The sequence below is a fragment of the Lepidochelys olivacea genome (assembly GCF_965140295.1).
Source record: "Lepidochelys olivacea isolate rLepOli2 genome assembly, chromosome: 7".
In the NCBI taxonomy this organism is placed as follows: Eukaryota; Metazoa; Chordata; order Testudines; family Cheloniidae; genus Lepidochelys; species Lepidochelys olivacea.
The window spans coordinates 45140273-45155886 of NC_140417.1; the positions used below are offsets into that span (position 1 = coordinate 45140273).

Genomic DNA, 15614 nt, shown 5'->3' on the forward strand with positions numbered 1-15614 from the left:
AACCTTGTTAAAGAGGTTTCAACTGTCATGATCACCATACAAGTTTTTATAGCAGAAGTCCATAAATTTTCATTTTAATGGGACACCTTGAATTTTTAAAATTGACCTCTTTTCAAAAATATTTAAGTCTTTGGTATAACCCCTTTTACATAAGATATCCTGACTTTTCAACAAAACCCCCAAAAAGAAGGTGGGGTTTTTGTTTCCTTTTTGTCTATATGGGATTTTTAGGAAAGAAGAAATTAAGTTGGCATCCAGGGTAAATTAGTCAAATTGCACAAAGCAAAATGGAAAAAAAAAAAGCATGATTCTGGAGTTTAGCAGTTGTAGGGATAAAGCTGAGAAAGAAGTGAATCTGTCCAACAACAGGAGGACTGAGGACACCAAAGAGTTTGAGAAGGGATATGTTTCCTGGCAAGAAGGGTAAAACATGCAGAACTAAGCTGTCTCCAAAGGATAAAACAAGGGGTTGGGGGGGGGGGGGGAGAGAAAAATAAAGAAAAAAGGGACAGCCACCAGAATAAAGAACCACCATCAGAATGGTCTTTCCTGAGAAACTGAAAAACCACCCTAGATTTAATTTTAGTTATTAAGAAGAATTTATGGGCAGGTTACTGATGACCAGCTAGATTTCAACATTAGAATATCTTTAGGAGGAATATGAATGAGATTGTGGAGTTGTTTTGCAGACCAGCTTTCATTCACTGAGAGCAATGTATCCTAGAAGAGCCTAGTTGATACTGCGCAGATTATAGTACACAGGTAGCCCAAATAAAGAATGTAGTCCGCAGGTAGGATGGAGGGAGGCTGCAACATTCCAAACTATTCAGTTGCTTTTTACTCCTACACAATTTTACCCAGGCTGCTCTGCCAATCCATCTCAACAGCAGCCTGAGGGGACCAACTCTTGGGGGTGATGGTAAGAGGGAAGTTCAGTCAGTAGCCCTTTCTAGCCTTCCTCTTGGCTGAGATTGCCAGCCAAGCTATCAATTAGCATCAGCTGTAGTGGTAATATGTGATGCAAACACTTGGCCAGTGGGAAACAGGGACAGACCTACTTACTAAATTAAACATTAAAGTACATTGTACTGAAATGACAGAGCATTGTAAGTGTCTCCCACAGCATAGTGAGGAAAGCATTTTGTAAGTCCTAAAATAGCCTCTTGCAGCCTTTAAACCAACTTTCAGTTTAATTATATTAATACCCAGTTTCAAAGCACTGAAATTGCTTTGTAAGAGGACACACAATGGCAGGCTACAAGGGGGTAAGGATATCTTACCAATCATTATGAACTGGGAATCTGGTGTGAACGATGCCTCCAACGTGACAGCCTTACTGTTATTATAACCCTACAATACAAAAGAGGTTAAAATGCCTTCAAGCCTGTGGCAAAGGAGACATGTTAAACCATACTTCCAGCTGAAGAACAGGAGCCCCTCCCTCAAGCATTACAGACTGCCCTATGCAAAGCTCTTCAAGTGCCACAGGAGGGGACAGAGCACAGATGTAAAGATTAGGAGTGGGGAATAATCAAGGTACTAAACCAAACAAACACTTTTCCCTCACTAGCAGAGCTTGAAAGCTCCATTAAAGGGAGTTAAATATCACAAGTAATTTCTAAAAGGGAAGAGGGAGAGAAATTTTCAAGTGAGCCAAGATTAAAGGGCTTGTCTACACTACAAAGTTAAGTTGACATAAGGTAGATCACATCAACCTAACTCTGGAGGTGTACACACTACAATGCTCCTCCCGCTACTTCAACACACCTGCTATGCCGACCTAATATCACCTCAATGAGAGATTTAAAACTTAAGGTCATGTAGTTAGAGCGATGCAGTCTCAGTGGAGACACTGCGTTGCTTACATTGCTTATTTCAACCTAAGTGACCTCCAAGAGATGTCCCACAATGCCTGTCATGACCGGTCTAGTCACCATTTTGAACTCTGCTGCCCTCCAGCCAGGTACACAGGCTTGCACTTCCTCCCCTTTTAAAGTCCCAGGAAATTTTGAACTTGTTCTTTCTATGAGAGCTCTCCAACAGGAGCTGCTCAGTTGACCATGCCAGCTCCACACAGCAAACACGCTCCTGCCTGGAGTACACAGGAGGTGCTGGATCTCCTGGGTCTGTGGGGAGAGGAGACCGTGCAGTCAGAGCTCCACTCCAGCCTTAGGAACTTTAACAGGTACAGCCAGATTGCTTGGGGCATGGAGGAGAACAGCTTGTAAAAATCAAAGAGCTGTGGCAGGCATACCAGGAGCAAGGGATGCAAACAGTTGCTCTGATGTAGAGCCACAGACACGCCGCTTCTATACACTCTCCATATATCTTCCAGGACCACAGCAGTATCCAAGGCACTCTACCCAGCAGGAGATTAAACACAATGACAGCCTCACAGTCATTCAGCTGCAAGAGCCTCATTGGTGTATGTCCTTGTGAATCCCGTTCCCTCCCCTTTAAAGATGCTTTCCCCTGCATATATGAAGTTTACCTCAGCATTACACAGATAGGTTAGCATGGGTGTGGAAAAAAAAAAAATCTACTTATGGAAAGTATGAATTTATCTTTATTTATATTCATCACATAGTGTCTGCTGCTAACATTCACAGACAACAGCAACGGGTGCACACAGTCATTATTAGAAGGTTCATAGCACGGTGCAAACAAACAATGCCAGGCTCAGCACACTACAGCAACACACATTACTGTGGCTCAGTGTTAAAATGCTCCCTTCAAGGCCTCCCTCAGCCAAATAGCCTCCCCATTGAGCTTCTCTTCTAGCCTTTCAGGTTTCAGAGTGGTAACCATGTTAGTCTGTATCAGCAAAAAAGAGGAGTCCTTGTGGCACCTTAGAGGCTAACAAATAAAAATTTGTTAGCCTCTAAGGTGCCACAAGGATTCCTCATTGTTCCTTGTTATAGCCTTGTGTTCATAACGCACAGCACAATACCAAACAGCAGTGCAGGATCCATGCTTTCTGACAGAGATGGCTGGCTTGCAGGTTACTAGGGCAATTGAGTACCCATTGAATGATTGGATTGAAAAACTTGCATAATATAATGCTAAACCTGCCCCCAAGGGACACTGCAAACCCTTCCCCAAGACACCCTGTGACCAGTTGCACAGTGGGATAGCTACCCATGGTGCACTGCTCTCAGTGTTGATACAAGAGCTGCTCCTGTGGATGTGCTCCATTGACACAAGGAGCATCGTGTGGACATGCAACGGTGTTTTAATTACAGAAATGGCTGTACGTCCATGTAACTTAAGTTACTTTAACTTTGTAGTGTAGACAAGGCCTAAGAAATCAGGGGTACAATCAGCGGCAAATTAGTAAAGAAGCCCTCTCTAATACTTATGTCATCCACAGGGCATCAGCTATCTCTATTACTGCAACTGGAAGGGAGCTCCAAGAGACCTGCCCCTGGAATACATGGAACTGGGGTGTTTTATCCTCCAAACTAATAATCCCACATCATCCCATCCCTGACAAGGACGTAGCAAAGACAGCAGTTTCCAAGAAGGCAACCAAGACAGCATACTCACCCCAAACGTATGCAGCACAGCACCCTTAAAGGCATCAATCAGTCGAAGGAACCCTCCGTTGGTTGATATGAGGATGAGCTTCCCGTCATTACTGAACTTCAAGCCTGTCCACTCACAGGTTCGATCGTACTGCATCTTGAATGTAGCAAACGGACCCTTAAAAAAAAAGTGGTGGTGGGGGGGGGAATGATTTGTATGTATGTGCACACAAACACTTACTTTGTTGGTAAAAAAAAATTTATATCTCCAGCACGGAAAAACATTTTAGATTCCTAAAAGGAAATAAACCAGACTGATATTGAACAAGCCAGTACTAGGTGCCACACAAAGGATGGCAGGGGAGAGTAGCAACAACCTGTCATATATTGTGATGCAGCAGTGTTCTGACACACCACGATTCTGTCATCTCCAATAGCAACCAAACCACAACAGGATGTTTAGGAAACTTGTGGTTTCACCACCATAAAAGAAACAACAGTGAACAAACATCTGGTTCACCACTACAGTCACCAGAGAGAAGAATCAATTCTCACATTACATCTGATTATACAGGGCCAGATTTAAATGTACAATATAGTGACCATTTGCTAACAAGGCCCCCAAAGCTAATTTCAACTAAGGGCTGGAGCATCAGCACTGTAGCTCTCATCTAAAAACAGAGCTGTTCTCCGCCCATTTGCAGCTACTGTCGCCCAGTTAGTTTTCCTTCTCTCTTGGATGTTGCTGCTAGGTCCACCTGACCTAGATATTCTTCCAGCAGGGCCAGCAAGGAGGAAGAAACATTAACTGCTGCTTCCCACGTGTTACAGGAAGCCTGAGAAATGGGTTTGAAGTTCCCTCTGACTCCTATCAGCCTCCCTACACCCAGGGGCATCATCAGCTTAAGGTAGCAATGCCATTCAGCTCCTCAGTGATGATACCCATAGGCTTGCTCCCAAGCCCTCTGTCTAGTCTCTGATGCCAGTTCTCCTGGAGCAGAGAATAAGTGGATTGTGCACTGGTAGATTGTGCTTCAGACCCCATTCTGTGTAGAAATGTGCCAGGCCTCTGAGGCAACAGCATATGCCTGAACCTCAGAAGGTGGACCAGGTTCATAACCAGTCTTGGAGATACTGTTATCAAAGACCCCAAATAACACAAGAAAGCAAGGCTATGGAAATGGAGTATAGTTCAGTGCTGAGTATGTTGGTGGAGGGAGCACGAGGATGCAAAGGCTTATGATGGGGAGAAAAACGTGCGGGGAGAGCAAATGTCAGAGAGGAAGAGGTAGGAAGGTGAGAAGTGGTTGGGTCAGTAGGTGGGACATAACCCAGAACAAATGCTTTTTACAAGAAGTTGATCTGGGGACTCAGATTTTAATAATTCTCTGGCTCTGGGGTTAACTAGACTAACTTAAAAGTAGATCCAACATGGGATTTAAGGATCTGGTGGTGGCACCTACTTGTACAAGAAACTCTTATACAAAGCCCTTTTCATATATTAAGTTTTATCTCCTTGGTGCTGCTGGCTGTAGCACGTGCCAAGATGTTTCAAGGGATGCTCCAAAGTCCAGGGTTTACATGCTGTTTCTTGTAAGCTATAAAGTATCAGAAATGCATCTAGCTTGTCTCTTACCTTGTCAAAAGAGCGGAGATCGTACAGCTTCACCATTTCAGAATTGACTCCAGCAGCAAAGATCAGCCCCTCTGGGTCAAAGGAGCATACGGGCTTCCCCTGAAGATGCATTAAACCCTAGAACATGGAAAACAGTTAAACTTGAATTCAAGTTGGGAATACTGGCGTATGCACTAAATCCATTTCTGACAGCTCCCTCAGCTGTGCACAGATCCAGCAGGGCAGTCTGCTGGTAGAACAGCTGGGTTTTCAATGGTCAGTCTTCAGTCTTATCAAGAATCTTTCAAAAGGCAGCTTCTCATGTCCCACACTGGCACTAGCCTCTCAATTCTGTACATGGAGTATCAACAAGTGGCTAAGTGGCCATTCATCCAGAAAGGGTATGAGGAACTAAATACATGGCCTCAACTCATCCCTAGTGGCACGTGATTATTATGGAACACTGTGAAAAGGACAATCCTAAGAGGTTAGTCAATTTAATACATTCTAAAAGTTAAAAGGTTTAGGACAGAGAGATGAGAAAGACTTTATATTAGCTTCACTATTAAGGTGAAATAATCTGATTGGTCTGAATTACTGCTGAAGAAATTTAGGAAAACAATTCAGATACACCCCCTGCTCAACACCCATCTACATCTCCTATGGGAAAGAAACTTGCATCACAAGAACAAAAGTAACCAACCAGAACAAGGAGTGCTGCAGAGGCAACATACTACACACTTCTGTGGGGAAGGGAGACGCATCTTGTATTAGTAACAATTATCACTTCTGAGAGTTTCACAGAACACTCCTGCTGGAAGTGATGGAGGTTGTGGGGCTAAAAGACTGACCATTCAAGAGATGAGCACCCACGTGCAGCTCTGATAAACACTGTCACTACCTATGCTGATTTAACACAAAAACAAACCTTCTACAAGCTAGGAGGCAAAAAAAGTGTTAAACCAAAGAGATCAGATTCCCACACAAGGGTTAGCATAAGAGTCAAGGACAAAATTCTCACTCCACACAAACTTTGCACTGGTTTAACTACAGGTGTTACGTTAAATAACATAATGCAGCTTTGTTTAGTGGACACTCTTGCAACATTGTGTTTAGACAAGCCCTCAGCATGAACCTGAAAAACAGGGGAAATTAAGATTTTTACAATGTCAAAATTACATAAAGTCGCACATAGAATGGAAGTGAGATGTGGAGAACAATGTCACATCAGCAATATCTGCTGACTTCCCATGAGACCAAGCTAAAATTTAGAAAGCAAGAGGCTCTTACCAACATGCACACTACCAAAGAAAGCAAGGTTTCTGATTTAAAGGGCTTGTGCTTAGGCAGGTATAACTATGCTGCGAGAAAAAAAAAAAAAAAGTTTTCAATTTGTGCTTTACAGCTGGTCCTCATGAATCAGTGACTGTCTCCCTCTGAAGCTCTGTACTCCCAGTAAGGACGGAGGCATGTTTAGGACCTGCCAGTCTCTTCAACAAACATTTTTTCAACACTGCAAATATTGCAAGAGTCAAGGTGTGTGAATGCCAGGTACTTTCAGTGTCCATTTTATAGGAAGGCCTATTCAAGTTTCTGCTTTGGAGGGATTTTACTATGAAACCAGAAATACTAAGTACAGCATAATGGAGGTAACTGGTAATAACGAGAGATGTTAATGAATATACAATGTTACGGTAAGCTTTAGACAGCATTTTGGATAATTGACAAATTAGTTATAACATCCACAGCACTTGAAACAGTACGGGCTTATCATAGACAAAGTTGCAGTGTTAACATAGGGTGAATCTTCCAGCTTCCCCAAGTTTAATTCAGCTGGGAAACCCTGGAATCCTCCTGGCTCTAAGTCTGCTTGTGTATTTAACTGCTTAATGTTTTTCATTTTAAAAAAACAAACAAACAAAGCCAGAGCACTCAAGTAAGGGGTCCCATTCTGTCACCACTGATTCCAAGGTACATGGGAGACTTCTAGAGAAGACTGAAGACAGTTTGAGGCTACGGTGTCATTAATATGCTGACAACACCCAACTAGCTCCTTGTTTCATCAGCTTCAGAAGTTGCTCTTTTCTTGCCCTTCCAGCACTTCCCCAAGATAGAACCTGGAAGAAAGTGAGTGAGGACACAGTGTATGCACAAAATGAATACCTAAACAGGGATTCTGCCTGAGATGACTTCTTCCGAATTCCAAGAGTGCTGGTGGCAACCATGTAATACTTCATGATAGTATAAAAACGAGACCACCTATTTATTTAATCTACAACCCATTTTTCATCATTTCAAACTAGAAGCTTTCTTGCACATTTCATGGCAACTGTCAGCAGACATACAAGTGAATTTGGTATCCCACCTGGCAGTTTGGAGAGCGGAGATCCCAAAGTCGGATGGTTTTATCGAGTGATCCAGAAATAAAGGTATCATCCACTGGAGACATGGACAGGGCAACCACTCTGCAATACAGAAGATTAGATAGATCAGGTATCACACAGGTGTGCAAGAAAGTTAGCAAACTAACTATTATCCTGTTGGCTTCACACAAGTTCAAAATACTTAACATTTTTTATGGCATGAGAAGCAAAGTGAATTAAGTCTAACATGGTTTAGGTTCATTACAACACTGCTTTAGCCTCTCTTGTTCTGTTTCATAGCCACCAAAATCTTGATCACCGAAGTGTCCCCTTGTCACATCTCTTACCTCTTGCTGTGCCCTGGAAAGTATCGGATGTATTTATTATCATGTAGGGAGAGGTAACGAATTGTATCTGAAAGAAAATATAAGGAACACATAAGCATATATCATACAATAAATGTTCTCCACCAGATAGCAATGATGGTCTGCTTTGTCTTCAAGAGGGATGCTAAAATGGGATCAACTGAATTAGAAACTGAAACAAAGCAGTCTGGAAGAAAAAGAAACAGCAGAACTAGTGAGGATGGTCCCAATGGTCTGGAGAGAACACGAATACTTCATGTAGTGTAAATGAATTGCCATGAGATGTATACAGTTCTCTACTCCAAAGTTACTGAAGCAAAATAAAAATCAAATAATTGTTCAGTTTTTACTCAAGCATTTCTCACAGAACTACAGCTTTCTAAAAGTTCATGCCAGCATTTCCTGTTAGAAAGGAAGGGAGTATAGATTTATCATGCAAATACCATAGTCCTTTTAATGCAGCCATGCAAGAAGAACGGTCTCCAGCTAAATAACCACAGCAAAGGTGTGAACTTTGTCACTCAAAACGACAATGAGGCCATGTCTATACATACAGCTCTTCCGTCAGAATAAGAAACCCACCTCCACGAGTGTCATAACCTATGTCGGTAGGAGAAGCTCTCCCTCCAACATAGTGCTGTGCACATTACCTCTTATGGTGGTATAACTTATGTCGCTCAGGGTGTGGAATATTCACACCACTGAGTGACGTAAGTTTTGCTGGCATAGGCTGTAGCGTAGACATAGTCTGAGATGCAAATGTCAAAGCCAGACTGGGACCATTTAAATACTAATTGCTAAGCACAGGCATTAAATACCTCAGAAGAAGAGGTTTTTTTAAAACAAAACAAAAAAACAAACAAAAAAACTTGTTCCCTTTGTGCTTTCTTGCACCTCTTCCTGACTGGAAAAAGCTTTGGGAGTAAAGGAGGAATTAGTAACGAGAACAGAAGAAAAGACCCTTTTCATCTAACAGCACTTTCTTTACAAAAACGTAAAATAGCACAGGACAGAATTGATAAAAGAATTACTGACTTCAAAATACTATGAAGTGGCCTTCACCAAATATAGACTACAGTACTAACAGCAATTTTCTTTTGGAAGATTCTGTTGAGATTTTTCACCGCAGATTGAAAGAATTCTACAGAACATAATTCACCTGAATACAAGTGTTGAGAATACTTTTATTTGCACATGCATTTGTGAATGGAGCAGTGTAAATAAGATCAAATTAAGTCTCCAACATCAGCAGTAAACTTTTACTAGGGGAGACAAAAAGAGGGAAAAATAAAAGTAGCTAACTACCTCCCAATTTCGTTTTTACATAAACCCTGTTTTAGAAATATAGATGGACAAAAAGACTGATGTTATAGGAAACCAAAGCAGGGTTTTTTTTTTGTTTTTGTTATTAAGTTTTGACACCTGTTGATTGTTTATTCAGGTTGACATGTTCAATACAGTTACATCAACAAGTGGTGCTGAGACTGCAACATTAATACCAAATTAAGGTAAAGGTGGAAAATTCTGTTTTCACCTTTGTTATTGCAATACTAGCTGGTGGGCTAAATGACTTTTCTGCAAGGCAGGCTGAGAGTAATGAGTTTGTAATCTGTGGGGAACACCTTCTGGACATCTGGAAGGCTAGAATATTTTTCTAAATGCCTTTTCCTGTAAAATACACGTTATGTGGAAAATCCCTCAAATCCAACAATTCTTGACAAAGATTTTCCATTGAGTCAGCTGAGGTCAGAGTTCTCCACAGTCCTCCAGAGTCTGGCAAGAGAACTTTAAGGGTAACTTGGTGACCAAGCATGAATAGCTCAATCTGATGCACCATTCTGAAAGGCTTCTTTTCCTTTGGAGTACCTTCAGATGATCAAATGTCATAAGTCAATCCACCAAAATCAGGAGTTTTACATCCCATTATCGTTAGTACTTACCTGTTTTTACACAGCAAATTTGGTACATTATCCTAGTTTTTCTGCTAAAAACTGCAGTTACCTGTTTTAGAAGAACACAGGTGAAATCTTACCTTCCTCTGCTAAATACAAACCATTTGTGAAGCACGAGTGGGTGATCCTTTTAGCCGACAGTGCGCTGTCCCAGGCAAGGCAGTGGCCTGTACAGTTATCTCCTGTACCGGGTGGTATCATAGACCCTCAAACTGTACAAACTACTACCTCAGCCTGGAATTAGGCAAGAGGAACCAGGTTTGAAGCTCTTGAGGAACCCTTCAGAAAGAACTGCATCAGAAGCAATTCAGAGGCATATATGTACTTGTGTGCAAATACCAGCATTCGTACAGTAAAGGAATGGCTTCATTTCACCCTTCTCTTTCTGTAAATGCAACATCCTGAAAAGTTAACATCCTGTACACTTCCCATAGTTTCACTCATAGGGTCTATGCAAACTATGGACCACCACAGGAGGAAAGCATGCTAGTTTTCTCAGGCCAGTTTACAATTACTTGCAGTACAAATACTAGTAATAAATCTTTTCTAATCCATTTCTATCACCAGTGTATTTGCTTTAAAAGCTACTCAAAGAGAAACCACTTACAAAATGATAATCAAACTTCAAACCATCAAATTACAAATACCACCTTAACACAATGGATTTAAAGACAATAAACAAATATTGCACCAGGTCAGAGCTTCTCTCAATGAATGATACCACAATGGAGATCAACGCAAAAGTAAAATACTATCATTACAATGAGACAGTCAGTAAGTGCAGAAAATAAATTATAACCATGAGAGAAAGCTATATGAGGATCAGAAAATTGATTGGGAGCTTCACCAGGAATGAAGTTCTCCAAGGATTCCTGACATTACAGAACAGTCATTTATACCAGCTGTTTCTGACACAGGGAAGAAGAATCACTTTGTGGAGGAAAGAATGTGAACCTGTGGGAGCTGATGAATTAAATCAAAAATTTTAACACCCAACTAATCCTTTCACCCCAGGCTCAGCAAGCAAGCAACTTTAATTCACTGAAGATTATGAAGTGCAGTTATGACGAGAAATGACTATGGAAAAAGAGAGACAGACACTTCAAAACAGATGGATTGCCCATGCATATTATACTGGGAAAGCAGAGGGGCCAATGGACAAAGTCAAGATTGGATGCACAAGAGATGTGTTCTACTCCAGGCTTAGTTAGTGATTTGCTACATCACCTCAATTTCCTGCCCTCCATTCTGTACAAACAGAGAGAATATGTCCCTATCTTTGTAAGGCACTTTGAGATATAGAGGTGAAAGATACTATAGAAATGCTATGTATTGTTTTGAGTCATCTGCTTGCTTTGACAATTCTTTTGTTAAGGTACTCTTTACCCCTGTTGATACTGCAAAGCCAACACAGCTATAAGAGCACACTTGCATGAGCCGGAATGGAACCCACAGAATTGTTAACTAAGTTCCAGATACAGAATCTTAATCAGTGATGAAGCACTAGCCAGAAGAAAGTTTGCCTCTTGATCTCAAATTGAATTTGAAAGGTTGTCAGAAAGAAAACATCACAAACAACAGTTTTTAAAATGTTAGCTTGAGCACCATTTGCTGTAGAATCACTGAGTGGGGAAAAATCTTCACAATGGTGTTTTTCAAGGCATAACTATTCAAAACTTCACTAATAAGGTAGTAACTATGTTTATATGAAACAGTCACAGAGAAGCTAAACGATTGGACCCATATCAAACAGCCAAGAATAGAACTCATCTCCCTTCAAACAATTAAATCATGTTAACTCTGGTTATTATAGCAAAGAGGATCAGCAACAATAGGTCATTCATTATGTTAGCGAATGACTGAGTTATGCTTTAAAGATTAACATCTCTGTTTGGCTCATTTTTAGCAACCTCTAGGATGGTGGCATTCATATCAGTCAAGACCAAAGCTTTCCCCAGCCCTCCACTACTGTTTATCTGGGCGTGCCATCTAAGTGCAGAAAGATTAAACATGGTCACTTACCATCTATTTTGTTGGAGCTGTACACCACAGTGTTGGCAGCATGTGTGTATCTGATTAGGTCCACTCCATACTTTTTACTATACAGTGTTCTCTTTGGTCTGTCAAAAGAAAATACAGAAATAATTATGTCTACTTCAACACACAAGAGCTCAAGCTGCAACCTACCAACTATTAGTCTACTTTTTAGTAACTTAAAACTATAAATCCTTTGAGGTACCAGGTCCTTTTATATGAGGAAGGAAAACTGTTGAGATCATTAAGACCAGAAAACAGAACCAAAGGGGACCTAGTCACATCGTGCACTAATGGATTAGCCTTCCACCTCTGGGGACCTATATTAAAAACCTAAGATAATTAATAGGACTCATTTTAGTTTCTTGTGAACAAGATATCACCACAACAGCCACTGTAGAATTTGACACATGCTCATGCCAGCTCAGGAAACACAAGGAATTGGGGGTGTTTTAAGCTAGGAATGGGCAACAGTTGACAAAGTTGTATGGTATAAGCTACAGCATGAGACACTAAACCTAGTACAAGTTATGACAGTCTGTTCCTTGCTTTCACTGGTGCTAAATTCATGCACACACCATAAAGTGTAACTTGGATTCTTTCCCAATACCTTAAAAGAACCCAAACCTCTCTTTTTCATTCATTCTCAAAACAGAGGAAGACTCTGGATCCGCTTTAGGAAACATTTTGGGAATATCTTCGACATTTCTTCCACAAGTTAAAAGGCCAATAGACAAATGTTATTGGGGGGGGACAGGGACACGACACCCACACATACTATTTGCTTCTAGTACTCCAAAATTTCAGTAACCTCTATCCCGAAAGTCAAATTCTGACATGTCCAGAGCCTCAGTAAAGGCCTGAATATGCTAGAGGAAGTTAAGATACAAATTAATTTGTTTTGTTTTCAGAATACAAGTGGACAAAACTTTAACTGCAACATACTGCAGTGTAAGGTTTCAGTTTCTGCTTACAACCAGAGGGAACTCAAGAAGGTAGATTGTCTGAAACTGATCTGACAACCACCACATTTTATGTATAAACAAGTATTCATTCAAAATTTCCAGAGATACTGAGTGACTTAGTACTAAAACTCCAAATTCCAAGAATCAAACCTGATACTAGCCCACTGAATCTTCTTCCAATACACACACATTCTCTGTCCCACCATAGTTTACCTTGACTGTACCACTGATCAAATTCTCAAGCATTTTTTCAAGTGTTAGAAGTTTAGCATCTCCACTGGCTTCTCTTCCCCATCACATCAAATGTAGATGTTTTGTTCACTCTTTAGAATCCCAACGTAACTCAAGCCAGGCTGGGAAAAATCATATTGCTCAGAGACCTAGAACAAGCATAAGCCGGAAAGTTGAATGACTTCGGGCACAGTAGCATAGAGCTGCTAGAGGGAGAGTGACCAAAGGAGCTAAAATGGAGTGCAGAAAAGAGTTGAGCTGCTGCACAGACAAGGAGACACAAAATGACTAAGCAGAGCAATAAAACTGAGCTGCAAGGCAGAGGAGAGGAAATGGGCCTAGTTGATGTTAACTATAAAGTAGTGCCTTGGGAGAATGGGTGGGAGGAGTGAGTAGTGAACTACTTGAGCATGCCCAAGACTATGGACTTGTCTTCACTGCAGGCGTAATTGGAAGGCATTTTATCACAAGGTTAAGTGTTAGGTTAGCTTGCCAACCAAGCCAGTGTAGGCTTTGAAGTAAAATAAACTTGACTATTTACTGCTGCAAAACAATTCAATTGGTTTTAGGAGGGAAATGGCTGCTCTAATATTTTGTTACAACTTTGTAACCAAAGTTTGCTGCTGTTCCCAGAATCAGCCAGTTTAATTTGCAAATAAATCCCCGACTGCCACACTATTTTAAAACACATTTGTATTAAAAATTATACACAAACTGTCAATTTAAAAAATGCCTGGATACACTTTTTTTTTTAAATCCAAAAAACTCAACAAGCAGCCTGGATCTGCAGATGGTAATACTGAAGTCCCTGTGCCAACTAAATGGAACACTAAAGTTTCTTGTAAAAAAGATTAATGTTTTGTGTAATTTGCACAAAGCATGAGAATCTGATAAGAGCTGTCTTCTTGTAAATTGGTGCACGACCTCTAGAATTAATTCACTGAACACATTCAACTTTCCTTCTTATAATTGTACTAGGTCTCTAAGCAATGATTCATATTTGTATGACTCCTCTTTGGCTCATGAAATGTACGGAAACAGAAAATGTGTCATTTTGTCCATAAGAAGCTCTTATTAGATTACTCCATAAAAACCCAACAAGGAGATCCAAAAGAGTGTGTCTTTTTAAAAAAAAACCTGGATTATAGTCACTGAACAATTTCAATTCTTAGAGATTTTGAAATATCCTGCCACTTGCAAGCCAAAAGTGGCCTTAATCCTGGAACAATACAAACATCCACAAAGTAAAATACTTTGGAGGCAATTACAATGTGTCCTAGGGACATTCTCAGAACGAATACAGTAAGATAAGCTTACTGATGAAGATACTGACAAGCCTGTACCTGAGCAAGAGTCAATGCCCATCCGTTTTGTACAGGTTGGGCAACTTTGTACTATCTTCTGGATGCAGCAATTAATACAGCAAAAACAATGAGGAATCCTTGTGGCATTTTAGAGACTAGCATTTATTTGGGCATAAGCTTTTGTGAGCGAAAACCCACCTCATCAGATGCATGTAGTGAAAAATATACAGTAAGCAGTATAAATATTACACATGAAAATATGGGAGTTGCCTTACCAAGTCTGGGGGGGGGGGGTGTCAGTGCTAACTAGGCCAATTCAGTTAAGGTGAAAGTGGCCTATTCTCAACAGTTGACGAGAAGGGGTGAATATCAAGAGAGGGAAAAGTACTTTTGTAGTGCTAACAAGGCCAATGTAATCAAGGTGGATGTCGCCCATTTCCAAATGTTGACAAGAAAGTGTGAGTATCAGCAGAGGGAAAATTACTTTTTGTAGTGACCCATCCACTCCCAGTCTTTATTCAGGCCTAATTTGATGGTGTCCAGTTTGCAAATTAATTCCAGTTCTGCAGTTTCTTGAAGTCTGTTTTTGAAGTTTTTTCGTTGAAGAATTAAGTCTGTTATTGAGTGTCCAGGGAGGTTGAAGTGTTATCCTACTGGTTTTTGAATGTTACAATTCTTGATGTCTGATTTGTGTCCGTTTATTCTTTTGCATAGAGACTGACCGGTCTGGCCAATGTACATGGCAGAGGGGCATTGCTGGCACATATCACATTGGTAGATGTGCAGGTGAACAAGCCCCTGATGGTGTGGCTGATGTGGTTAGATCCTATGATGGTGTCCCTTGTATAGATATGCGGACAGAGTTAGAGACTAACAAATTTATTTGCCAAGGTGTCACAAGGACACCTCACTGTTTTTGCTGATACAGACTAACATGGCTACCACTCTGAAACCAATTAATATAGGTTTCAGAGTAACAGCCGTGTTAGTCTGTATTCGCAAAAAGAAAAGGAGTACTTGTGGCACCTTAGAGACTAACCAAGTTATTTGAGCATGAGCTTTCGTGAGCTACAGCTCACTTCATCGGATGCATACCGTGGAAACTGCAGCAGACTTTCTATACACACAGAGAATATGAAACAATACCTCCTCCCACCCCACTGTCCTGCTGGTAATAGCTTATCTGAAGTGATCATCAGGTTGGGCCATTTCCAGCACAAATCCATTTGTGCTGGAAATGGCCCAACCTGATGATCACTTT

General features: G+C 40.8%; 1 protein-coding gene across 1 annotated transcript in view; it reads right to left on the reverse strand.

Annotated features, from left to right (window-relative positions):
* The window catches only part of WDR82 (WD repeat domain 82), a 32260-nt gene that overhangs the window by 4601 nt on the left and 12045 nt on the right, over positions 1-15614 (reverse strand). Inside the window, exons 2-7 of the mRNA XM_084633384.1 lie at positions 11842-11939; positions 7850-7916; positions 7505-7604; positions 5161-5277; positions 3547-3702; positions 1281-1350 (exon numbers count right to left, since the gene is read on the reverse strand). Coding sequence (XP_084489510.1) covers positions 1281-1350; positions 3547-3702; positions 5161-5277; positions 7505-7604; positions 7850-7916; positions 11842-11939 — 608 coding nt within the window. The remainder of the gene's footprint in view (positions 1-1280; positions 1351-3546; positions 3703-5160; positions 5278-7504; positions 7605-7849; positions 7917-11841; positions 11940-15614) is intronic.